Source organism: Balaenoptera physalus (genome assembly GCF_965194825.1).
Source record: "Balaenoptera physalus genome assembly, chromosome: 12".
NCBI lineage: Eukaryota > Metazoa > Chordata > Mammalia > Artiodactyla > Balaenopteridae > Balaenoptera > Balaenoptera physalus.
This window is the reverse complement of record NC_138897.1, coordinates 68,163,609-68,191,464: the sequence shown is the minus strand read 5'-3', so window position 1 is coordinate 68,191,464 and position 27,856 is coordinate 68,163,609. Positions and strand designations below refer to the sequence as shown.

The window sequence follows — 27,856 nt, the reverse complement described above, 5'->3', positions numbered from 1 at the left end:
TGTTTTTATGGTTCTTAATTGTAATGGAGAAAAACAGGATATAAACAAGTAAAGTATAAACACATATATCATTTTTTTCTGAGTCATTCCAAGGCTTTTTGCCACTGCATATAGGTCAGAATAAATTGCAGGCACAAATTTATGTCAGCGATAGAATGTGTTCTTCTCTTAAATTAAGAATATAACACCTAAAATATTTTTCTTTCAGATTGTTTGTTGAGAAACATATAGAACTCAGTGGAGCCTTTCAGGAAGTATTAAGAAAAGATCATTCTTAACATTTTTTTTTTTTTTTTTTTTTATTTATGGCTGTGTTGGGTCTTCATTTCTGTGCGAGGGCTTTCTCTAGTTGTGGCAAGCGGGGGCCACTCTTCATCGCGGTGCGCGGGCCTCTCTCTATCACGGCCTCTCTTGTTGGGGAGCACAGGCTGCAGACGCACAGGCTCAGTAGTTGTGGCTCACGGGCCCAGTTGCTCCGCGGCATGTGGGATCTTCCCAGACCAGGGCTCGAACCCGTGTCCCCTGCATTAGCAGGCAGACTCTCAACCACTGCGCCACCAGGGAAGCCCCGAAAAGATCATTCTTAAAAATTATTTTTGTATATATAAATATATCCTAGAAAAGATTCCTTCAGTTAACATTAGTTGAAAAGAAAAGGGATTGTAGACGTGAAGTAAACGGTGGTGGTGATGGAGAGTGAAGTATGCAGGCAAGGAAGATTAAGGAGACCAGGGGCAGGATGATGGAAGAGGAGGACGTGAGACAGTGTGTGGAGAGGAAGAGTGAAAGGAGTGTTTGAGAAATGAATGAAGTTAGTATGAGAATAGCACATGAGCAAAGTTCTTCATTTGAGACGAATGTAAAAGTCTCAGCTTACTCATGCATTCATTTACCTTCTCAGATATTTAGGAAGCATTTAGTGTGCCTTCCTTGTGCTGAGCGCTCTATCAGATGCTTGGGGATGAACTTAACTGGGGTTAAATGAACCCCAGTGAGGTAAATATTATGGACCTGGTGTCTGGGACCATACTAGCCCATACACCTTGGTGTAAATTAGCAATCTGCTTTCCTTCTTCAGGATACTGTACTTCCATCTGTAAGAGAATCGTAATAAATAAAAATTTGCAATGTCTGTAATGTGGAGGATGTCCTTCTAGAAGGGGTACCCTTACGAATAATCTGAACATATGAAAGTAGTGGGCCAGCACAGGTTCATGGGAGGCTTGTAGGGCACAGAGAGGGGCACTGAACTCAGCCTGGTGGATCCTGGTTCTCTTAACACAATACAGTCCCCCTAATAATCAGGAAACGCAAATAAAGCAATACCATTTGCCATTCTTTTGAAAGCAAGAATTTACTTTTGTTGAAATTAGAAATTATGGTAAATTTTTTTGCTCAGTAATTGATAGCTGCAGTGTAAATTTACATAGCTCTTACATAAAATAATTTGACAGTATATTAAGAAGTCTAAAACTATTCACTATTTATAATAGCAGAATGCTAGAAATATCCCAGATGTCCATTAATAGGGAAATGGTGAATTAACTGTGGTACAGCCAACTAGTGGCGTACTATATCACTATCAAAAGGGCTGCAGAAAGATCTCCAGGATATATCATTTACATCAGAAAACAAGGTGTAGAAAATTATGTATAGTATGCCAGCATTTATCTAAGAAAATATATGGATAAGAATATATATAAAGTATTTGCTTATATTTTTTTTAAAAAAGAAGAAAGATAAACCAGAGTAGAAACCAGGACAGGCATTAAAGCTACACATCTATGAGTGTACTTGATTCTGTGGATTTGATTTAGAAACCATATAAATATTTTACATAATTATGAAACAAAACTGAATATAGAAATATAATCCCCCCAAATCCAAAGCAAACTGAGCCTGTTACCGCATCAGAAACGTGACCATATAGACAGACCTGGAAAGCAACGATCACATAGTAGCAGTGAGCACAGCTGCCACCAGCTCATGGTCTCCGAATACCATTCCCTACTAAAAGAATTCCAGAATTCCTTAGAGAAATGGCTAATTCCAGATCTGGGAAGGAAATGTGTAAAATAGCCTGGAACATCTTGTCATACCAGAAAGCAAACAGACTATCCAAGATTACTAAATTAAGTAAAAAGGACTCAGAAGCCGACTCAGGGAGGCTCCTGCATTGGTCAGATGGAAGAATTTGATCATCAATAAGAATAATAGCTGTGATGGATTAAAGCAGACCAAATATTCTGCATTCTCTGGACACATAAGTAATAATTAATAAAACCCTTTTGTTCACCTTTAGCAGTTGTTCAGTTGTTAACCAAGTTGTTAACCCATTCATTATTTTGAGAACTGGCGTATAGACAGAATCCATTCTGCCTTTTCCATAAGGACACCACCTCAGGGCAACCAAAGAGTTTTGGATGAATGTCTCTTTATAAAAGTTTTCCAACTAATAAATGAAAGGGAAGTGATAGGGATTGCAAAATGGTAATATTCTGATTCTACAAAATAATAGCATTGTGGCATCACAAGAAGCCAGCAGATTTTCTGTGCCTCCGATGGAAGTTTACAGCACCACCTGCAAAGTCTTCTTGCCAAATAAACAATCTGATCAAGGCTCTAGATCTAACTAATCTAACTACCAATTTATAGGAAGTCCAGGGGACAGAAACATTTAAAATAACACCATAGGGACGCAATCAGCAAAATCAGATTGTGGGAAACTATGGCACAAATCACATAATTTCTTCAACAAGTAACTTACAAATTAAAAGGAAGGGGAGGGAGGAAAAACATAGATTAAAAGAGACTTAATACATACCAATTGCAGTAGAATGAACCTCGATTAAAAGAAATAAATTATGAAACTGCGTATACATTTGAGATAATCAGGAAAATTTGACCTCTTACTCTATAGTTGATGATATTAGGAATTATTCATATTTTTAAATATGATAATAGTATTGTTATATTTTTTAAAAAAGAACTCATCATTTAGTGATATATGCTGAAATATTTACATGTGAAATTCAGATATCTGGGATTTGCTGTAAAATAATCCTGGAGGGTGAGGCTTAAGTGGATGAGGATGTAGATAAAACAAGATTAGCCATGAATTGATAATTACTAAATTGGGTGATGGGTACACTGTAATTCATTATACTATTCACCTCGTTTTTTATATGTTTGAAATTTTTTCACATAGTAATACTACTATTAGGAATTTTTCAAAGAGGTCAATTTTTTTTTGCTTTCCAGTTCCTGTGGACTTTTTTTTAAATTAAATTTTATTTATTTATCAAAGAGGGCAATTTTTTAAACTCAGATAGAACTGACATGTAACATTATATTAGTTTCACTTGTACAATATGTATAATGATTCCCTATTTGTATAAATTGCAAAATGATCAGCACAGTAAGGCTAGTTAACATCCATCACCACACATAGTTACAAATTTTTTTTCTTGTGATGAGAACTTTTAAGCTCTACTCTTTTAGCAGCTTTCAAATATATAATACAGTATTGTTAACTATAGTCACCATGCTGTACATTACATCCCTAGGACTTACTTATTTTATAACTGGAAGTTTGTACCTTTTGATCACCTTCACCATTTCACCCACCCTGTACCCCCAAGCCCCAACTACTGGCATCACCAATCTGTTCTCGGTACAAAGAGATGTTTTTTAAAACAAAATGTTACATAGATACATGGAGATGTGTATCACAGCATTATTTATACTGTTCTGAAACTGGAAATAAATGACTCACAAAGAAATGGTATATCAACTACATGGATTATCATATGGTCTTTAAATTATAATTATGTGGGTTATGAAGCAATATGGGAAATTTTTGTTTTAATAAATGGAAAAAAGACCACAAAATTCTGCATGTACTGCTATGTGTATAAAGAAGAGACTGTGCTAGGGAATAAAGATGCAGACCTACTAGAGAATGGACTTGAGGATACGGGGAGGGGGAAGGGTAAGCTGGGACAAAGTGAGAGAGTGGCATGGACATATATACACTACCAAACGTAAAATAGATAGTTAGTGGGAAGCAGCCGCATAGCACAGGGAGATCAGCTTGGTGCTTTGTGACCACCTAGAGGGGTGGGCTGGGGAGGGTAGGAGGGAGGGAGATGCAAGAGGGAAGAGATATGGGGACATATGTTTATGTATAACTGATTCACTTTGTTATAAAGCAGTAACTAACACACCATTGTAAAGCAATTATACTCTAATAAAGATGTAAAAAAAAAAAAAGAAATGGTAGGTGAGTTATGGTTTTCAATAAATCTATAATGTATAAAAAAAAAAGACACTGCTGATTTATGATTTACCATAAATGGTATTAATGGCATTGTGATTCAGGGGGAACCATATGGCTTCAGAAATTCCATTCCTCTTATTGTTTAGCATTTGTATAATAAATAAAATATTGTAAAATTTTAGTATGGCTATATTAAGTTATTGCCCATGAATAGTTTTATAAGTTATATTTCCAGTGTTAATTCATACTTTCAAACAAAATCTGGCATGTTTCTGTAAATATAAGAATATAGTTTACAAATAATAAGCCCTGCTTATAAAAAGCTAATATGATTTTGGTTTGCCACATAATGTCAGAATTTGCATGCTATTTTGAAAACTCATCAGGAGAAAAATCTAAGAAAAGGATAATACTGTAGAGTGTGATTAAAAATAGAAAAAAAACCTATATTATTTAATTTTTTTTAAAGATTTGTTTTTTGATGTGGACCACTTTTTAAAGTCTTTATTTATTCCGTCACAATATTGCTTCTGTTTTACATTTTTTGGTTTTTTGGCTGCAAGGCATGTGGGATCCCTGGTCCCCGACCAGAGATCGAACCCGCACCGTCTGCATCGGAAGGCAAAGTCCCAACCACTGAACCACCAGGGAAGTCCCTAATTTTACTATACCAAGCTAGATTAGTCCAGTGCACAGTTTATCTTCATCTTCAAATTGCACATGTATTACAGACAGCTGAAGTGGAATGAGTCTGTTATTTTCATTTGTGTATAAATTTGGCCTAGGTTTAATGGAGTATATCCAAGGGAAGCCATAATGTTTGTTTGAGCTTGTCTGTTACTGAGTGAAGGTGTGTTAACATAGGTTAGTTGGGTGACCATAGTCCATCAGTCAAATTAGAGTGACTCCAAGGAACAAACTGCAGTTCTCTGTACTTCAAAATGTTTGTTCTCTAAGTTTTGAAATTTGCTGGGAACATGCTAATTTTCTCACTGGTTTAGGCAAAAATTTAGTAATTTATCCTAACTAACTATATGATGCTACATTTAATGAAGATGATCTTTGTTATTATCTTTGTTATTAATTTCTTATGACAAATGCATGATTATACTCACTAGGCAAAACATTTTAATTATGGTTTAAAATTATATTCTACTTAGATTTTTGCAAATAAAATTCTAAGCCTTGTGAACTGAATGTTTTTTAAAACATTTGAATTTTAGCAGTTGAGAATAAATTATGAGGAAATTTGGAGTTTAATATTATCAACAAAAGACTGTGATATAAAACCTAAATATATCAGAAGATATAATTTTGATTATGCCTTTTTCTCTTCTAAGGTGATATTATTTACACACACTGCAGTATGTATCTCCAGACATAAAGAGTGACTTGGATTGCTGAACACTTCGTAATTTAGAGTTTAAACAAAAACTGTATTCTCAATTCATTGTGCCAAAGTTTTAAAAAAACTTTATGGTCTTTTACTGTGTAGTATTTTGATGCTAATTAGGATAAAAGGCCAATGGATAATAGAGTTTCTGGCATACATCTTTGATTTGATATCAGATAAAGATTTTTTTCCTAGTTGGTACATTGCTTCAAAATACAATTGCTAACTTATTTGACCAAAAAATGTTTCCAAATGTTAGAAAGTATTGTAGGCTGTCTTTTTTCTAATCACATCAGTCTACCCCAGGTTTGCTGATAATTTCAAGTTTTGTTGAAAATATATAACAAGGTCTTATGTGTGTAATGAAGTTTTCAGAAAATTAATTTCGATTCTGACAATATTATTAATGATTCTATACAGAGAATTCAGATAATGGAGTTGTCAGATAGACTTTTAATTGATGTTCAGGATTCTAAGAGTCAGGATTGAAACGTTGAGTAGAGAACTGGAAAATATATAGAAAGAACCAAATGGAAATTTGAGAACCAAAAAATGAAGTAACTGAAATAAAAGTTTAGTGGATGGGTTTAATAGACTAGACGGAGCTGAAGAGAGAATGAAGTGGAACGTTGTCAATAGAAAATTTTCAGAGTGAAGCACAGACACAAAAAGAATAAAAAGTACAGAATAGAGGGTAAACTACAAAGGCAGTACACATAATTAAAGTCCCAAGGAGAGCCAAAGAAGAGAGAGGATGGAAGGCATACTTGAAGACATACTAAGAATTTCCCAAAACAATGCAAAACACTATGCTGCAGATTCTGGAAGCCCCACAAACAAAAAGAACAAGATAAATTAAATGGAAAACAATCTAGTTTCATACTTAAACTGCTAAAAACCACAAGCAGAGAGTCTAAAATCAAGCCAGAGAAAAAACTGGACTGCACCTGACTTCTCAACAGAAACAATGGAATCTAGAAGACAGACTGGAATGACATTGTCAAAGTTCTAGAAGAGAACCTAAAATTCTTTACCTAGTGAAGTATCTTTCCAGATTAAAGGTAAAGTAGTTCTTTTCCTGACCAAAAAAGCAGTGGCCTAGAGTAGGAGTTGGGGAGTCATCAGCCTTATAAGTTGCATTTAAAGCAGTTAGAGTAGACAAGATCAGCTAAGGTGAGTAGAGAGAAACCCAAAGATCCAAGATTGAACCCTAAAAACTCCAGCATTTTGGTTTAGCTTAAAATTTATTCATAGAACAGCGAAGGTAGGTTAAGTAAGATATTATAGCCTAGTCTTCTCCTTTTAGAAATAAGCTGAAACCCAGCAACGTTAAATAAATTGTCCAAGGTTATATAATGGCATGTTGACAGATATGGGACAGAACCTGTTCCTTCTAATTGTGTCCCTCTGCCCCCAAACTATCCCCTCTTTGGTAACTGTAGAAGATGATTTTGTTGCATGCTTACTGAATACTATGCTCTATGCTTGAGCACTTTAAGAACATTATTTCCTTTAATGGAAGAGTATACTCTCATTCTAGGGTGGAGTGCATAAGGACTTGGGCTGTAGAGTTAGACTGCCTGGGTTCATTTCCAGTTCTACTGGCTCGCTGTGTGGGCTTGGGTAAATTATTTAGCTATTCTAAATCTCTAAATTGGGTTGTTGTAAGGATTAGATGTGAAGATGCATAGAAACACAAAGAATAAAATAAATACCAAGTAATTCATTGACCCTGAAATAACCACTGGGGTTATTTTTCCTCTGAGGGATTATTTCTCCTCTGTCTCAATGGAAGCTTTGTGGAATTTCGTTGTTCTTTTAAAATTTTTTATACATTTAAAAATTGTGGTAAAATACATGTAAGATTTACCATTTAAACCATTTAAAGGTGTACGATTTAGTGCCATTAAGTACATTCACAATACTGTCCAGCCATCACCACTGTCTAGTTCCAGAGCTTTTTCATTATCCCAGATGGAAACCTCATACCCATCTCTCCCCATCCCTCCTCCTTCAGCCCCTGGCAACCACTAATCAGCTTTCTATCTCCGTGGATTTATGTATTCTGGGTATTTCATATGAATGGAATCATACAGTATGTGACCTTTTGTGTCTGACTTCTTAGACTTAGCATAATATTTTTAAGGTTCATCCATATTGTAGCATGTGTCAGTACCTTTTTCCTTTCTGTGGCTTAGTAAGATTCCATTTTGTGAATATACCACATTTTGTTTATTCATTCATCAGTTTAGAACATTGGAATTCTTTCCACCTTTCCACCTTTTGGCTGTTATGAATAGTGCTGGTATGAACATTTGTGTTCCAGTTTTGTTTTTGTTTCAATTCTTTTGGGTATATACCTAGGAATGGAGTTGCTGGATCACATGGTAGTTCTATCTTTAACTTTTGAGGAACCATCAAGCTATTTTTCACCGTGGCTTCACCATTTTACATTCCCACCAGCAATACACAAGGGTTCCAATCTCTCCACATTCTTGCCAACACTTATTTTCCATTTTTTGTTTGTTTTTATAGCCATTCTAGTGGATGTGAGTGGTATCTAATTGTGGTTTTGATTTGCATTTTCTAATGACCAGTGATGTTGAGCATCTTTTTATGTGCTTTTTGGCCATTTGTATACCTTCTTTGGAAAAATGTCTAGTCAAGTCAATTTTTAAATTAGATTGTTTATCTTTTGTTGAGTTTGAGTTCTTTATGTATTCTGGATACTAGATCCTTATTAGATATATGATTTGCAAATATTTTCTCTGATTCTGTGGGTTATCTTTTCACTCTCTTGATAGTGTCCTTTGATGTACAAAAATTTTTAACTTTGATGAAGTCTAATTTATCCATTTATAGGCATACCTCGGAGATATTGCAGGTTTAGTTCCAGACCACTGCAATAAAGCAAATATTGCAATAAAGCAAGTTACATGAATATTTTGGGTCCGCACTGCATATAAAAGTTATGTTTATGCTATACCGTAGTCTATTAAGTGTGTAATAGCATTATGTCTAAAACAATGTACATACCTTAATTTAAAAATATAAAACAAAAAAAATTACAGTAGTAATATCAAAAATCACTGATCACAGATCACCATAATGAATGTAATAATAATGAAAAAGTTGGAAATATTGTGAGAATTACCAAAATGTGACATAGAGACAAGAAGTGAACAAATGCTGTTGGAAAAATGGCACTGATATACTTGCCCAATGCAGGGTCGCTACAAACTTTCAATTTGTAAAAAAACACAATATCTGCGATGCACAGTATAGTACAATAAAACAAGATACGCTGTTTATTGTGCTTTTGGTATCATATCTTAAAAACCAGTACTGAATCCATGACCATGAAGGTTTACGCCTATGGTTTCGTCTAAGAGTTTTATAGTTTTGGTTCTTATATTTAGGTCTCTGATCCATTTTGAGTTAATATTTATGTATGGTGTGAGATAGGGGTACCACTACTTCTTTTTTTTTTTTTTTTTTTTTGCATGTGGATATCCAGTTTTCCCAGCATCATTTGTTGAAGAGAATATTCTTTCCCTACTTAATGGTCTGGGCACTTCCGTGAAAAATCAATCAATCATAGATATATGGGTTTATTTCTGGACTCAGTTCTATTTCATTGATCTGTATGTTTGTCCTTATGCAAGTACCACTTTGTTTTGATTACTATAACTTTGAGGTAAGTTTTGAAATTTGGAAGTTTGAGTTTTCTAGCTCTGTTCTTTTCAGGATTGTCTCAGCTATTTGGGGTCCCTTGCAATTCCATATGAACTTTAGGATCAGCTTTTCCATTTCTTCAAAAAAGGCCTTTGGGAATTAGTTAGGGATTGCATTCAATCTGTAGATCATTTTGCGTAGTATTACTGTCTTAACAATATTAAGTCTTCCAACCCATGAATACAGGATGTCTTTCCATTTATGTAAGTCTTCTTTAATTTCTTTCATCAGTGCTTTAGAGTTTTCAGTGTGTAAGTCTTGCACCTCCTTGGTTAAATTTATTCCTTAGTATTTTATTTTTTTGCTATTTAAAAAAAATGGTATTGTTTTCTAAATTTCATTTTCTGATTGTTCATTAGTATTGTATAGAAATAGAACTTTTTGTGTTGATCATGTATCCCACAACTTTGCTAAAATTGCTTCTTAGTTCTAATAGTTTTTGTGGATTTTCTTATACATATAAGATTATATCATGTGCATTAAAAAAATTTTAGACTTTTACACCAGTGTTTTCCAAGTTGCAGGGCACAGCCTGTTAATGGGTTGTGAAATCAATTGAATGTGTAAGTTTTGTTTTGTGAAATTTTTGTGTATAAAACATATACATATGCATGTGTTTGAATCCTTATGTAAAATGTATTTCTATTTATTTATTTATTTAATTTTTGGCTGCGTTGTGTCTTCGTTGCTGCACGCGGGCTTTCTCTAGTTGCAGCAAGCAGGGGCTACTCTTCATTGCGGTGTGTGGGCTTCTTATTGTGGTGGCTTCTCTTGTGGAGCACAGGCTCTAGGCGCACGGGCTTCAGTAGTTGTGGCACGCGGGCTTCAGTAGTTGTGGCACACGGGCTCGGTAGTTGTGGCTCATGGGCTCTAGAGTGCAGGCTCAGTAGTTGTGGCTCACGGGCTTAGTTGCTCTGTGGCATGTGGAATCTTCCCAGACCAGCACTTGAACTCGTGTCCGCTGTATTGGCAGGCGGACTCTGAACCACTGTGCCACAGGGAAGCCCCCTAAAATGTATTTCTTACTGTGAATTACAGTCAAAAATGTTATGCCATATTCAGAACATATAATTGGAATATAAAATTGTGGGATTAGTGAAAGGTGAAAGTCCTAGCAGATGCCTTTCATAACCTTGGAAATGATAATTCTATATGGGAAGCTGTTTTCTGTGTACAAAAATAATTGAGCAAAAAATATACTTTCTGTTCGTTGGTCACTTTGTGAATAATTAAGCTTGTGAGATTTTTGCTTTTCATGCTCCCGAGGAATCAATTCTTAGCCTGTTTTTGGTACTGTGGAAAAAGTTTCTTACTGAAACTCAAGATATTTTCCTGAGAATGTATTTTATTAAAGATAGTAATCTAACTATTAAATTGCATACAATACTTACTACAAATGAAAAAATAACAGAAAGACACATTATGAAGGATATTATAAGCTACAAAGATATCTTTTACTCTCCAAAAGATACAAGTTATTAAATATAATAAATGTGTATTTTCAGTAATTGTATTAATGTCAAGTTTACTGAATATAGTAAAGAATAAGGGAGAACTTACAACTTTTTAATGCAAATGAAGTACCTTAAAACATAACTGTTGTACACAGATACAAAACTATTATTTTCTAGAAAGATAAAATTATCTTTTTAATAAAATGCACTAGGCTCTTGACAGGATGTCTTTTCCAATCTAATAAGCTGTGTTTGATTTTTCTAAATTGTTGTGCGTGATGTTAAATTGCATCTTTTACCTACAAGTAGTTTTGTGGGGGTTATGGGCTGTTTATTGTAAAGGACGTTAGGACTGGTGGTATCACCAGTTGCCCTCTGCCCTCTTTCCTTCACTCCCCATCTACTGACGAGGTATCTTCCCAGTGGTCCACATGTCTTCCTGACATTCTTTTTACTAAATTATACGACTCAGTGTGTATTAGAATGATCCTGGGCTTCAGAATCACATAGGACTGTGTCAAATTCTCCTTCTCCCTTAGGTTAACTTTATGACTGTGGACAAGTCACTTGACTCCCCTGAAGCCTTAGTTTCTGTTGCTATATAACGGTGCTAATTCAGGGTTACGTTGAAGAGTAAATGGTATTATGCTGTGTATATGACATGTCAAACATGGCATGATAAATACTCAATAAATGGTAGCTATTAAAATACTTGAGTTCTGATCAGTACTCGGTAATTGGTAGTTCCCTTTCTACTCCCAACCAAAACTTTTACATATGCCCTGTCATTTTCAAGTAGAAGCTAACTAATTCTAGTAAGCTCATCTGTGCTGCTGGTTGTTTGTTAGTTACTGGACCACTTTTTCCATATAATTGTGTGGACTTTACTGGTCGTCTTGTGATGCATTAAGCTTTGGGTGATGGGAATTGTGGGGTTGCCTTGCTGTCTGATACGAAAATGTGAATATACTGGGTGTGTCTGTTTTTAAGGTACAAAAACCCCACTGATAATAAAAAAGCACCTTTATTTTCCTCTTCTGTAGTTATGTGCTGCTCATCTCCCAACTGCATCAGAGGCACCAAATCATTATCAGGCAGTGTGTCGTGCACTGTTTGCAGAGACAATGGAGCTGCATACATTTCTGACTAAAATTAAGAGTGCAAAGGAGGTAAGTACTACTGCTTTCCTATTTAATGGCATTGTGAAAGAGAAACCTGAATTTTCAACATTGCCTATCATATTATTTAAAATATTTATTGCCACCCTTCTGATGAGTGCTGAAAATCATTCAGGAAAGAAGCAACTTCGGCAGAATTAAATCTGTTCTTTAAAATGTTACCGTGTGAATCCATTTAATAAAACAAAGATTTTCATAAAGCTTCCTTACAAATGGAAAATAAATGTTACTGAACTGGTTTAGTCAGTTTCCCATATAACTTGCTTTTCACCCTCTTTCTGCCACTCTTCTTTTGTCCATTGTAAAACATGTTAGTGTGTCTTTCAGGAAGGGATAAGGACGCAGAGAGGAAGCTACACATCTGATAATTTAACTTTTATAGTGGATGTGATTAAATATTTAATGTGGGAGATGTGAATTAACTTTCAGATAATCCAGAATCTCATTTTAGCTATTTTATTTATTATCTATCAGTGTCTATGAGTTAAAAATACTATGTGTACCCACCCACAGTGGGCCAGTAGTCACTGCATGAGGCAGGGGCTGGCAGCCAACCAGGCTGGGGTCCTGCCCCACTCACCAGCACACCCACAGCAGTCAGCACCGCCGCAACTGAAGGCCCATGCAGCCCACAGAGGGTCACTTCTGTCGCATATAGCCCTGGTGCCCAGAGGGGAGTGTGCTGCTGGGCCCCATAGAATGTCTCCTATAGAAGGCCACTTATCCAAGAATGGGAAACACAGCTGACCTACTTAATACATAAAAATAAACCTTCCAAACTCTGTACTACGGAATAGAGAGACTACAGAGGCAGGGTGGGGGGTAGAGGGAGCTTTCCCTTTTTACTTTAATATAACTTCTGTATTTTTCAATTTTTATAAAATTTTGTGTAATAAAAACATTTTAGTTGAAAAAAAATTACGTGTAGAGTCCAAAGAGAATCATTCTAATTTATTTACAAGGTGAATTGCCGTATTTTACATCCCACAGACAGTTGTGAAGATTCTTGAGATCTATGTAAAGCACCTGGCACATAGTAAGAGCTCAGTACATGATCAGTGGTGGGTATCATTTCTTTTGTGACTGAAGTATGGAGTTTATCTGAAACACTAGTTTAAAACCCACGATGGCACAGAGTTTGGGGAGAGACACATATGGGATGTGTAAGGGAGGAAGGAAAATACTAACCTATATTAAATAAAGTATGACTAATTAGTTCTGGTAATATGTAAGTTTATTCAGATCACTCTTAATAAATCACCTTAAATAAATCCATTTTATATGTATGAATAAGAGCTCCAAGCATTCCTCTTTAGTTCTAACCAGGATACTGCTTATAGTCTGTCTTTTTTTTTTTTTTTTAACATCTTTATTGGAGTATAATTGCTTTACAATGGTGTGTTAGTTTCTGCTTTATAACAAAGTGAATCAGTTTTACATATACATATGTTCCCATATCTCTTCCTTCTTGCATCTCCCTCCCTCCTGCCCTCCCCACCCCACACCTCTAGGTGGTCACAAAGCACAGAGCTGATCTCCCTGTGCTATGCGGTTGCTTCCCACTAGCTATCTGTTTTACGTTTGGTAGTGTATATATGTCCATGCCACTCTCTCACTTTGTCACATCTTACCCTTCCCCCTCCCCATATCCTCAAGTCCATTCTCTAGTAGGTCTGTGTCTTTATTCCCGTCTTGCCACTAGGTTCTTCATGACCTTTTTTTTTTTTTTCCCTTAGATTCCTTATATATGTGTGAGCATACTGTATTTGTTTTTCTCTTTCTGTCTTTTTTTGATAGGCTAATAAAAAGTTATGTCTATTTTTCTAGGAATTTATAGAATTGGACCCAAGAAGAAAGTCCTTAACAGGGTAGAAAGGGTGAACTAATTGTTATTTGAAAAATAATTATAAATACGTCATAAGCTAGCTTTTCCTCCTGGACAGAACCAGAGGACAAAGGGTCCAGTTAAAAGCTTCCGAGTAAACATCCAAAAGCACATCCTCAATTAAGGTTTAGTAAAGAGTAGATTTACTAAAAAGATTACTTTTTTTTTTTGGTAATTGTCTTCTCTAGCTTGTTGGAATTGAGATTGTCTTCTCCAGAGAGGCTAGTGTTATCTTTAGGGCATAAGTAGAGTCCTGTGGGGTTAGAGTGAAGCAAATGAGCTCTTAGAGCCCTTCCAACACAGACAGTCTTAGGAATCATTTCTGAGCTTAAAGAACAGAATTAATAAATTTTCTGTTCCAATGAGCTTCAATTTTTTTTTTTATTTGCTCTTGATGAAAACTTTCCTTTGCCAGACAAACTCTTAGAAAGGGATTATTTATTTAAATAAAAGTCTATTTAAAGAAAATGCTCACAAATGGAGTAAAAGAACACGAGTGTTTGGAACCATTGGTGGCTTTTGTGATGCCCACAGAGACCAGCGAGGCCCTGGTCAAGGTTGGGGACCTTGAGGTCAGGGTTTCAGCCATATCTCACCCTGTCACCCTCTGGCACCACCCAACATCTGAGTCTTTATAGACATGAGTTGTGTCCTGTTTACTCATCTCCTACTCTTGTTCCTTACTTTGCTGATCTCTTCTCAACCTTTTCCATTCTTTTTTTTTTTCTTTTTTTATACAGCAGGTTCTTATTAGTCATCAGTTTTATACACATCAGTGTATACATGTCAATCCCAATTGCCCAATTCATCACACCACCATCCCCACCCCACCGCAGCTTTCCCCCCTTGGTGTCAATACGTTTGTTCTCTACATCTGTGTCTCAACTTCTGCCCTGCAAACCAGTTCATCTGTACCATTTTTCTAGGTTCCACATACATGCATTAATATATGATATTTGTTTTTCTCTTTCTGACTTACTTCACTCTGTATGACAGTCTCTAGATCCATCCACGTCTCAACAAATGACCGAATTTCGTTCCTTTTTATGTCTGACTAATATTCCATTGTATATATGTACCACATCTTCTTTATCCGTTCGTCTGCCAATGGGCATTTAGGTTGCTTCCATGACGTGGCTATTGTAAATAGTGCTGCAGTGATCATTGGGGTGCATGTGTCTTTTCAAATTATGGTTTTCTCTGGGTATATGCCCCGTAGTCGGATTGCTGGATGATATGGTAATTCTATTTTTAGTTTCTTAAGGAACCTCCAGACTGTTCTCCATAGTGGCTGTATCAATTTACATTCCCACCAACAGTGCAAGAGGTTCCCTTTTCTCCACACCCTCTCCAGCATTTGTTGTTTGTAGATTTTCTGATGATGCCCATTCTAACTGGTGTGAGGTGATACCTCATTGTAGTTTTGATTTGCATTTCTCTAATAATTAGTGATGTTGAGCAGCTTTTCATGTGCTTCTTGGCCATCTGTATGTCTTCTTTGGAGAAATGTCTATTTAGGTCTTCTGCCCATTTTCTGATTGGGTTTTTTTTTTTTAATATTGAGCTGCATGAGCTGTTTATGTATTTTGGAGATTAATCCTTTGTCCGTTGATTCGTTTGCAAATATTTTCTCCCATTATAAGGGTTGTCTTTTCGTATTGTTTATGGTTTCCTTTGCTGTGCAAAAGCTTTTAAGTTTCATTAGGTCCCATTTGTTTATTTTTGTTTTTATTTCTATTACCCTAGGTGGTGGATCAAAAAAGATGTTGCTGTGATTTATGTCAAAGAGTGTTCTTCCTATGTTTTCCTCTAAGAGTTTTATAGTGTCTGGTCTTACATTTAGGTCTCGAATCCATTTTGAGTTTATTTTTGTGTATGGTGTTAGGGAGTGTTCTAATTTCATTCTTTTACATGTAGCTGTCCAGTTTTCCCAGCACCACTTATTGAAGAGACTGTCTTTTCTCCATTGTATATCCTTGCCTCCTTTGTCATAGATTACTTGACCATAGGTGCGTGGATTTATCTCTGGGCTTTCTATCTTGTTCCATTGATCTATGTTTCTGTTTTTGTGCCAGTACCATATTGTCTTGATTACTGTAGCTTTGTAGTGTAGTCCGAACTCAGGGAGTCTGATTCCTCCAGCTCCATTTTTTTCCCTCAAGACTGCTTTGGCTATTCGGGGTCTTTTGTGTCTCCACACAAAATTTAAGATTTTTTGTTCTAGTTCCATAAAAAGTGCCATTGGTAATTTGATAGGGATTGCATTGAATCTGTAGATTGCTTTGGGTAGTATAGTCATTTTCACAATATTGATTCTTCCAATCCAAGAACATGGTATATCTCTCCATCTGTTTGTATCATCTTCAATTTTTCTCATCAGTGTCTTATAGTTTTCTTCATACAGGTCTTTTGTTTCCCTAGGTAGGTTTATTCCTAGGTATTTTATTCTTTTTGTTGCAGTGGTAAATGGGAGTGTTTCCTTAATTTCTCTTTCAGATTTTTCATCATTAGTGTATAGGAATGCAAGAGAGTTCTGTGCATTAATTTTGTATCCTGCAACTTTGCCAAATTCATTGATTAGCTCTAGTAGTTTTCTGGTGGCATCTTTAGGAGTCTCTGTGTATGGTATCATGTCAACTGCAAACAGTGACAGTTTTACTTCTTTTCCAATTTGTATTCCTTTTATTTCTTTTTCTTCTCTGATTGCCGTGGCTAGGACTTCCAAAACTGTGTTGAATAATAGTGGTGAGACTGGACAGCCTTGTCTTCTTCCTGATCTTAGAGGAAATGCTTTCAATTTTTCACCGTTGAGAATGATGTTTACTGTGGGTTTGTCGTATATGCCCTTTATTATGTTGAGGTAGGTTCCCTCTATGCCCACTTTCTGGAGAGTTTTTATCATAAATGGGTGTTGAATTTTGTCAGAAGCTTTTTCTGCATCTACTGAGATGATCATATGGTTTTTATTCATCAATTTGTTAATATGGTGTATCACATTGATTGATTTTCATATATTGAAGAATCCTTGCATCCCTGGGATAAATCCCACTTGATCATGGTGTATGATCCTTTTAATGTGCTGTTGGATTCTGTTTGCTAGTATTTTGTTGAGGATTTTTGTATCTATATTCATCAGTGATATTGGTCTGTAATTTTCTTTTTTTGTAGTATCTTTGTCTGGTTTTGGTATCAGGGTGATGGTGGCCTTGTAGAATGAGTTTGGAAGTGTTCCTCTCTGCTATATTTTGGAAGAGTTTGAGAAGGATAGGTGTTAGCTCTTCTCTAAATGTTTCATAGAATTCACCTGTGAAGCCATTTGGTCCTGGACTTTTGTTTGTTGGAAGATTTTTAATCACAGTTTCAATTTCATTACTTGTGATTGGTCTGTTCATATTTTCTATTTCTTCCTGATTCAGTCTTGGAAGGTTATATCTTTCTAAGAATTTGTCCATTTCTTCCAGGTTGTCCGTTTTATTGGCATAGAGTTGCTTGTAGTAGTCTCTTAGGATGCTTTGTATTTCTGCAGTGTCTGTTGTAACTTCTTTTTCATTTCTAATTTTATTGATTTGAATCCTCTCCCTCTTTTTCTTGATGAGTGTCGCTAATGGTTTATCAATTTTGTTTATCTTCTCAAGAACCAGCTTTTCGTTTTATTGATCTTTGCTGTTGTTTTCGTTGTTTCTATTTCATTTATTTCTGCTCTGATCCTTATGATTTCTTTCCTTCTGCTAACTTTGGGTTTTGTTTGTTCTTCTTTCTCTAGTTCCTTTAGGTGTAAAGTTAGATTGTTTATTTGAGATTTTTCTTGTTTCTTGAGGTAGGCTTGTATAGCTATAAACTTCCCTCTTAGAACTGCTTTTGCTGCATCCCATAGGTTTTGGATCATCGTGTTTTCATTGTCATTTGTCTCTAGGTATTTTCTGATTTCCTCTTTGATTTCTTCAGTGATCTCTTGGTTATTTAGTAACGTATTGTTTAGCCTCCATGTGTTTGTGTTTTTTACGTTTTTCTCCCTGTAATTCATTTCTAATCTCATAGCATTGTCGTCGGAAAAGATGCTTGATATGATTTCAATTTTCTTAAATTTCCTGAGGCTTGATTTGTGACCCAAGATGTGATCTATCCTGGAGAATGTTCCGTGCGCACTTGAGAAGAAAGTGTAATCTGCTGTTTTTGGATGGAATGTCCTATAAATATCAATTAAATCTATCTGGTCTACGGTGTCATTTAAAGCTTCTGTTTCCTTATTAATTTTCTGTCTGGATGATCTGTCCATTGGTGTAAGTGAGGTGTTAAAGTCCCCCACTATTATTGTGTTACTGTCGATTTTCTCTTTTACAACTGTTAGCAGTTGCCTTATGTATTGAGGTGCTCCTATGTTGGGTGCATATATATTTATAATTGTTATATCTTCTTCTTGGATTGATCCCTTGATCATTATGTAGTGTCCTTCCTTGTCTCTTGTAACATTCTTTATTTTAAAGTCTATTTTATCTGCTATGAGTATAGCTACTCCAGCTTTCTTTTAATTTCCGTTTGCATGGAATATCTTTTTCCATCCCCTCACTTTCAGTCTTTATGTGTCCCTAGGTCTGAAGTGGGTCTCTTGTAGACAACATATATATGGGTCTTGTTTTTGTATCCATTCAGCAAACCTGTGTCTTTTGGTTGGAGCATTTAATCCATTCATGTTTAAGGTGATTATCGATATGTATGTTCCTGTGACCATTTTCTTAATTGTTTTGGGTTTGTATTTGTAGGTCCTTTTCTCCTCTTGTGTTTCCCACTTAGAGAAGTTCCTTTAGCATTTGTTGTAGAGCTGGTTTGGTGGTGCTGAATTCTCTTAGCTTTTGCTTGTCTGTAAAGCTTTTGATTTCTCCATCGAATCTGGATGAGATCCTTGCTGGGTAGAGTGCTCTTGGTTGTAAGTTCTTCCCTTTCATCCCTTTAAGTATATCATGCCACTCCCTTCTGGCTTGTAGAGTTTCTGCTGAGAAATCAGCTGTTAACCTTATGGGAGTTCCCTTGTATGTTATTTGTCGTTTTTCCCTTACTGCTTTCAATTATTTTTCTTTGTCTTTAATTTTTGCCAGTCTGATTACTATGTGTCTTGGTGTGTTTCTCCTTGAGTTTATCCTGTATGGGACTCTCTGTGCTTCCTGGACTTGGGTGGCTATTTACTTACCCATATTAGGGAAGTTTTCGACTATAATCTCTTCAAATATTTTCTTGAGTCCTTTCTCTCTCTTCTCCTTCTGGGACCCCTATATTGCGAATGTTGTTGCGTTTAATGTTGTCCCAGGGGTCTCTTAGGCTGTCTTCTTTTCTTTTCATTCTTTTTTCTTTATTCTGTTCTGCAGCAGTGAATTCCACCATTCTGTCTTCCAGGTCACTTATCCGTTCTTCTGCCTCAGTTATTCTGCTATTGATTCCTTCTAGTGTAGTTTTCATTTCATTTATTGTATTGTTCTTCTCTGTTTGTTTGTTCTTTAATTCTTCTAGGTCTTTGTTAAACATTTCTTGCATCTTCTCGATCTTTGCCTCCATTGTTTTTCCGAGGTCCTGGATCATCTTCACTATCATTATTCTGAATTCTTTTTCTGGAAGGTTGCCTATCTCCACTTCATTTAGTTGTTTTTCTGGGGTTTTATCTTGTTCCTTCATCTGGTACATAGCCCTCTGCCTTTTCATCTTGTCTATCTTTCTGTGAATGTGGGTTTTATTCCGCAGGCTGCAGGATTGTAATTCTTCTTGCTTCTGCTGTCTGCCCTCTGGTGGATGAGGGTATCTGAGAGGCTTGTGCAAGTTTCCTGATGGGAGGGACTGGTGGTGGGTAGAGCTGGGTGTTGCTCTGGGGGGCAGAGCTCAGTAAAACTTTAATCCACTTGACTGCTAATGGGTGGGGCTGGGTTCCCTCCCTGTTGGTTGTTGGCCTGAGGCAACCCAACACTGGAGCCTACCTGGGCTCTTTGGTGGGGCTAATGGCACACTCTGGGAGGGCTCACGCCAAGGAGTACTTCCCAGAACTTCTGCTGCCAGTGTCCTTGTCCCCATGGTGAGCCACAGCCACCCCCTGCCTCTGCAGGAGACCTTCCAACACTAGCAGGAAAGTCTGGTTCAGTCTCCCCTGGGGTCACTGTTCCTTTCCCTGGGTCCCGATGCGCACACTACTTTGTGTGTGCCCTCCAAGAGTGGAGGCTCTGTGTACCCCAGTCCTGTCGAAGTCCTGCAATCAGATCGCACTAGCCTTCAAAGTGTGATTCTCTAGGAATTCCTCCTCCCGTTGCCGGACCCCCAGGTTGGGAAGCCTGACATGGGGCTCAGAACCTTCACTCCAGTGGGTGGACTTCTGTGGTATAAGTGCTCTCCAGTCTGTGAGTCACCCACCCAGCAGTTACGGGATTTGATTTTACTGTGATTGCGCCCCTCCTACCGTCTCATTGTGGCTTCTCCTTTGTCTTTGGATGTGGGGCATCTTTTTTGGTGAGTTCCAGTGTCTTCCTGTCGATGATTGTCCAGCAGCTAGTTGTGATTCTGGTGTTCTCACAAGAGGGAGTGAGAGCACGTCCTTATACTCCACCATCTTGGTTCAGAGCCTTTTTTTCTTAATATATAATTTATGATTCATTAAAGTGAAGCAGGGGCTTCCCTGGTGGCGTAGTGGTTGAGAATCTGCCTGCCAATGCAGGGAACACGGGTTCGAGCCCTGGTCTGGGAAGATCCCAAATGCCGCAGAGCGACTAGGCCCGTGCGCCACAATTGCTGAGCCTGCGTGTCTGGAGCCTGTGCTCCGCAACAGGAGAGGCCACGATAGTGAGAGGCCCGCGCACTGCAATGAAGAGTGGCCCCCGCTTGCCGCAACTGGAGAGGGCCCTCGCACAGAGGCAAAGACCCAACACAGCCATACATACATACATACATACATACATACATACATACATACATACATAAAAAAAAATGAAGCAAAAGCTTTGTTGACGTGATCTAAGCACAAACTTGAATCTCCATTCTTCTTTCTGGAAACTCTGCTCCATTTTTAAAAAGAACTTCTCAGTACCCTCAGGCTCTTCTCAGGACTCCCGCTCCCCCAAGGGCAGTGCTTTCTCTTGCCTCCCTCCTGTGGGAGGCTGCTCTGTCCTCCACAGCTTCAGATCTTTGGACTGGGGTCGGTTGGTGATATTCTCTCTCTCTGCTGCTTCTAAACAATGACTCTTCATACTTGTACCAAAACCTCATGCCATCCGCTTCTGTTATTCTTGAACCCATTGTCACTGTCATCTGCCATCATCTTGACTGATTTGATTGATAAAAGAAACTTTAGCTTTGTCTCCTTGACACCTCCTCTACTTCAGCACTCTGCTTACCTGAACACACCTTTGTCCTTGTGATAACCTGCGATCATTCCACCTTGGAAATTGTGGGCTTTCGTTCCTCACCCCCTGACTGTAACCCCTGCCTATTGAGCTCTTCCCCTCACTGCCACCTGAACCGGTCTTGTCCCTTGACCTCCCCTCCCTGCTATTTTCTGACAGTTTATCAGTCCTTCCTGGATTCACTTCTTGTCCTGTGTGGCTTAGGTTTAGTCAGTTCACCAAGAGTTCAGGCCCACGTGTCCAACCTGGGTTATTACAGTAGCCTCCTGCTGGTCTCATCTCTCTAAATTCTCTCCGTCCAGTTCACCTTCCACTTTGTCGGGAATGATTCCTGTAGGTCACAGATCTGACCTGAGGAGTCTGGCTCCACTCCCAAACCTCCGCGTGGTCTTCCAGGCCTGACCCGAGGCCTGCTTTCCCAGGCAGCCCTCCCGGGGGCGGGCTGCCCTCTCCACACGGGACTTGAGCACTGTACTCTGGTTTTCTGGAGGGGATGGCGAGCTTGGTGTGCCACGCCCACAGGCCACAGGGGCACACACACCTGCATTCCTCACCTGGCGCCTGCACTCAAAGGACCTTGGCTAAGGCCCTTGCCTCCACTCTTTCCCTCCACCAGCCCCGGGTCCACACATGCAGGGCCCTGCTGTCCAGTTGTCTTCCACAGTGAGAAGATCACCCACCTCCACCGCCTGTCACCTGACCTCACCCAGCACCATTCTGAGGGGAAAATGGAGCAAGGAGAGCAAAACCTTTGTTGGCCTCTTGTTTGCGCTGCTGCAGTATGGGAATAAGGGCGTGGTTGTTACTTTCAGTTTCGCTCCTCCTTCCTGATCACTGGACACCTGGCAACTCGACACAGGCACTTTGCTTTCTGGTTAACATGGCTCCGCATGGCCTAGAGAGTGAAACCAAATTCCATTGTGTTGCACACGAGGCCTTCATGGCGTTTCACCTAGTTGTGTTTTTATTCTCCTTTTCAACTCTCCCTTCTTTGCATTTTACACTATCCAGTCAGAATTACTTACAGTTTCCGAATATATCATGCTTGTTGTATGTCTGTGGCCCTAGCAGATTTCTGTTCTTTCTGCCTGGCATTCTCTCCCCACCTTGCCTTCTTGGTGAGCTCCTGTTTACCCACCTAAAGCCTGCTCACGTGGTACCTCCCTCCACCCTTCACTCCCTCTGTGTCTTATACCCCTCAGTCCTGCACGTCTTATACTCCCTGGGAGTTATTTGCTTGTCTTTGAACTGTTTCTCCACAACTGGGCCAGATAGTGCTTGAGATGAATGACTGTGTTTTGAATCATCTTCCTGTTGGTGACTCTTACTGCAGTGTGTGCATGTAGGAAACACTCTAGAAATGTCTGTTGAACTGAAATGATTTATGCATTATGTCTGTTTTTTCAGAGCTTCAGAAATGTTCTGGTTGAAAGAAGCCAGTTTTGAAAGCATTTTTGACTATTAGAAACATTTTGACCAAGATATTTCTAGTAAATACAGGAAGTTTTGTGGGCTGTAGATGAGGCCTTTGAGTGCCCTTTCCATTCTTTAAATTTACACATAAGAACTTACTTAATAGTGAGTCTTGAGAAGGTAAGCTATAAAATATGTGGAAATCCTGGCATGAACATTCTGTACCATTTAATTACAGATTTTATACTACATAAATTGCCTGTCAATACTGAGGTTTTAGGAATAAAGTTTATAGGGTCCAAATGGATTTCCCTTTCCTCTTCAATGTATGCATTTTTCTTGAAATTAAAGAAAATTTTCATACATATTAGTTCATATATGTATGTTAGTCATTTTAACCTTTAACCTAGTCTCAAGAGTGCTAAATTGACACTAATAATAAAAAACTCTGGGCTAATTTGATATTTTTTCTGAAGATCTCAAAATACACAATTTAAGAATCAGACAAGGGACTTCCCTGGTGGCACAGTGGATAAGAATCGGCCTGCCAGTGCAGGGAACATGGGTTCAATCCCTGGTCCGGGAAGATCCCACATGCCATGGAACAACTAAGCCCGTGTGCCACAACTACTGAGCCTGCACTCTAGAGCCCACGAGCCACAACTACTGAGCCTGCGTGCCACAACGACTGAGCCTGCACTCTAGAGCCCGTGTGCTGCAGCTACTGAGCCCACACACCGTGACTACTGAAGCCCACATGCCTAAAGCCCATGCTCCACAAGAGAAGCCCGTGCCCCACAATGAAGAGTAGCCCCCACTCGCCACAACTAGAGAAAGCCTGCACGCAGCAATGAAGACCCAATGCAGCCAATAAATAAATTTATTTATTTATTTATTTATTTTTTAAAAACCCATGGGATTTCTTTTAAAAAAAGAATCAGACGATCTTTCTTCTATACCTGTGAGTTACTATGTCAACTGGAATTTTCAAACTAATAACCTCTGATTCAACAGGTTGATTGATTATCTGATTATCAGTGATGTTTCAGACAACCATGTATCTGTGTGTGTGCCTGTGCTTGTGTGTGCGTGTATAAAATTAGGGTAAAATATTAGTGTCAAAACGTTTGAGCTCAGTTGTTGATAATGTATTGATTTGATAGACCAAAAGTACTTTAATTATATTAAACTTCTTATATGCTCAATTGGCAGTTTATTAAAATATAAAACCCATAACCTATTTCCAAGTGTTATAATTGTTCTATAAAGTGGTCATTACATTTACCAGACCTAGCTACTTTACAAAGCACAAGGCCTTGTAGTTCATCTATTTATTTAGAAAGCAAATTCATTTTCATTATGATCTCTTTTCATGATGTGATGATTTCCTTCTTAAACAATGAATGAGACCCTTTAAGGTGGTTCTCCAAATGATAGAGAAGATTTGAATAGGCTGCTGTTATTGTGTCTCAAAGGCAATTTGATATCCTTGAAAGTGAGTACATGTTCCCATGTCTTATAAGCAATTTGATATCCTTGTACGTAAGTGTAGATGAAGGGACTTTCTGAGCCGTCCATTTAGTGCATAGGGTCGCGTGAAAGAAGAGACGGCCCGTGCCCTCGTGCCAGTGACCCCACCCCCAGCCCAACTCGACTGGCTAGAGCTGGTGAGCATGTGCAGTGGGGAGGGAAGGATTGAGCTTGGCAATTTCAAGTGTAAATTACTTTGTTGGAAAAAAGGAAATTATATTAATGGCAGTGTGCTTTAATTCATTGCTGTCTAAGTAGTTTTTGATCATCAGTCCCTGGTTTTGTTATTATTACATGAAATTATTTATCAGTTCCTCATACTTTAAGCCCTACAGCCACAAAGTGGCTGCTGTTGTTTGCTTCATTTAGTCTTCATGACCAGTCCTGTGACTCTCACTTTGCAGATTAGTAAACTGAGGCTTAGCTTAGAGGTTCCCATAGAAGGAAGTTCTCAGCACTTCTGATGCCCGTGTTTCCATCCCCATCCTGCTCTCCAGCCTGGCGAAGGTGCTCTCTGCGGTTATTGCTGTTTTCCTGTAAGAACAGTCACCTGCAACAGACTGTCCTGGAACATGGCTGACAAGAGTCCCTGGAGGAAAGTGCAGGTGTACGCTTTGATACAGGCTTTTGATCAGGGTTGGGAAGAAGGGGGTGTGAGCCAGAGAGAATAAAATTTGGAGTTGGGGGAGAAGGGGGCTCATGAGGGAACATGTGTGCGAGAGAGTGTGTGTGTATGTGTGTCTGTCTAACACATGCACACAGATGGGAATGGGATGGGAGGCGGGACGTATCATGTTAGGTTTAGGTATGAAGTAATATGGAAATGGAAATGTCAAAGACAGATAAAATTATTTCCAGACTAGAAAGTCGGTTGACTGATTCCAGTATGTTCCCAGCCTGCTCTAACATTATTGCCTCCACATTTAGTGTGTAGTGTGCCCCACCCCCCTTCTCCAGGAAATCCTTTGTTTCACAGTAGAGGTGTAACTCTATTTATCATTGTAGAAAAAACTTGATGTATCAGGGAAGTACACTGTTTAAAGAGAACCTTTTGAAAAAAAATCTTGTTTTCAAACAAATAACTCATTTTTCATTTTTATTATATTTAAAATATTTATATCAACACCAGTCATTTTTTAAAGCCCCTTCTGTGTTAGTGAATCATATTCTTCCACTCATTAGTCATGCGACTGCTTAAGTCAAATAGCCTTTGCTAGATTTCTGTTTACTGCACTTTAAAAAGGGAAGTGGGGCAAAAATAGACATGCTCAGATTCCTTCTAGTCATAAAATGCTCTGCAGAAAGTACAATTCATGTGACTAAATCTTTGTTCTGTTCATTCAAGATTTTCCTCATTTTTGTACCAGTCTTGTTTTGTGTAGGCAAAATATATACAGATAAACATTTTAAATGCATTCCCAGTAAAATTTGCTGGGAAGTTAATGTATACTATTTTATATCATATTTTATCTGGTTTTATATTATATTTTAAATTCAAGATGGATTTCATAGGAAAGCAGTTCAGTGTTGTAGATTTTATAGGAAAGCTCAGTGTTGTCAGTATTGAGCTGTAAACTCAGTACTGACATTGCTACTGTACTGATGTCAGTGGGGACTAAAACTTCTGTATTTTATTTATTTATTTTTAAAATTATTTATTTATTTATTTATTTGGTTGTGCCAGGTCTTAGTTGCAGCATGCAGGATCTTTACTTGCAGCATGTGGGATCTAGTTCCCTGACCAGGGATCGAACCCGGGCCCCCTGCATTGGGAGCACGGAGTCTCAGTCACTGGACCACCAGGGAAGTCCCAAACTTCTGTATTTTAAAATCTATTGGTAAACAAATTCCTGGAAAGAAGAAATTCCTAATATAATAATATTAGTCATAAGTGAATGAACAGTAAAAATAATTGAGCATTATGAAACATATATTCGTATCGTAGCAATAAGAACTCTTAATTAGAAGGCACGTAAAAGGTTTTTAAAGCACGTAATTTCTGTTAGAAGATTATATACTTAAAGTGATGAAAATTTTCTCTCCCCTTGCAGTTTCTTGTGCCATACATGCAAACAACCCCAGAATGAAGGTAGAATACCCCCAAACATTTTGATCTTTGAGGGATAAGATGTCTAATATCGTTAAGCCATCTTGGATTTCTTCAGAGGCAGGCTCTCACGGTGTAGATTGTCATTCCCGATTATCCGATCATAATGATCTTTATCTCTTCTCAAGTGTGACCGCACCTGTGGTGCTTGATTATTTAGTTGCTTGTTGACATCTTAAACTCCTCTTATAAATGCTATGTTCATTCACCCTCTCAATTATGGTTCTTCATTTGTATCCTTCAGTCCTCAGCTGAAAGGACGTCTGAGGCGTCTCCTAAATGCTCTTATGTAGTGAGCGCACTCGGCCTGTTTCTTTAAAGTCACATTACTCTGTGTATTTCCTTTCTAGCAGCCATCACAGTCTAGAGTTGTTTTGCTGGTCTCTTTTCCCCCTCATTGATATCTGCCACTAGGATACATTCTCACTGAGGGCAGAGACCTTTTCTCTCCAATTCACTGCTGCAACCGCAGTGTAATAGGGCCTGTATAAATCTTGGATCAACGTTGAATGACTTAGAGAACTGTGGTTCAGGTGTTGGACATCTGATTTCTGCCACTTCTCTCGAATCATGGTCCCCTGACACTCCTGACTTGTCTCCAGATGCAGAGCCTCCTTCGTGTTCTTACCTGTGCCTTGCTCGTGCAGTGGTCTGCGTCTCTTACCTGAGCTGTGGCAAAGCCTCCTAATGGAGGATAGACTGTATCCTCCAGCGTTCCGTTTATCCTCCAGCTTTCCGTCCCTGTGTAAAGATGTGTTGACTCCTTGATGCTTGTAGGTGGAAAGTTTAGACCCCTTAGCACAGCATAGGGACCATTTACAGCCAGACCCCAATCTGATCTCTCTGGGCTCTTCATTCCCTGTTGCCTACCACGCGTTCACGCTTTGCTACCCTTCCTCCAGCCCCTGATTGCCGAGGGCCTCTGCACCTGCTGGAAATGTCCTTTTCCTCTCTTCTCTCACATAGAAAATGCCTACTTATTCTTAAGACCTAACTCAGATGTCCACTGTTCTGAAATGCTTCTGCTGATCGAAGTTAATTTCTTTATTCTCTGTGTTCATTCATAGAGCACTCTGCTCTGGCTTCTGTCACTTATCACACTGTATTGGAATTACCATTTACGTTCGTCTCCTCATTAGACTGAACATCTTAGGGACAAGGACCATGTTTATATTCCCAACCCTGTCATAGAATTAGGGACCGAGGACAGCATCTCCTGTCGTCTTTTTAGGTATGTTCCCCTTGCTGCTTCCTCAGCTTAGGGTAACACTAGGGCCCTTCATTAATGAGATTTTTTCAACCTAGTAAATGTCACATTTTGTTCTATAGTTGAATTTTCCTAAGTGTTTAACACATTAACATTCAAGAAGAAATAGAGCAAAATAGAATCAGCCTTAAGTCCTTTATAGTCATCCCCGTGTATTCAAGCTGCTATCCAAAGTGGGAACCTGAGGAGTAGGGGGTGAGATGGAGTGCTACTGGAATTTTATAATTTTTTCAAAGATTTCC

At 38.3% G+C, this 27,856-nt stretch overlaps 1 protein-coding gene across 8 annotated transcripts in view; it reads left to right on the top strand.

Annotated features, from left to right (window-relative positions):
- Positions 1-27,856, top strand: part of SPIRE1 (spire type actin nucleation factor 1) — a 209,256-nt gene that overhangs the window by 125,544 nt on the left and 55,856 nt on the right. For all 8 annotated transcript variants that reach the window (XM_082417058.1, XM_082417059.1, XM_082417057.1 and 5 more), the window contains one exon: positions 11,905-12,030. In XM_082417058.1, coding sequence (XP_082273184.1) covers positions 11,905-12,030 — 126 coding nt within the window. The remainder of the gene's footprint in view (positions 1-11,904; positions 12,031-27,856) is intronic.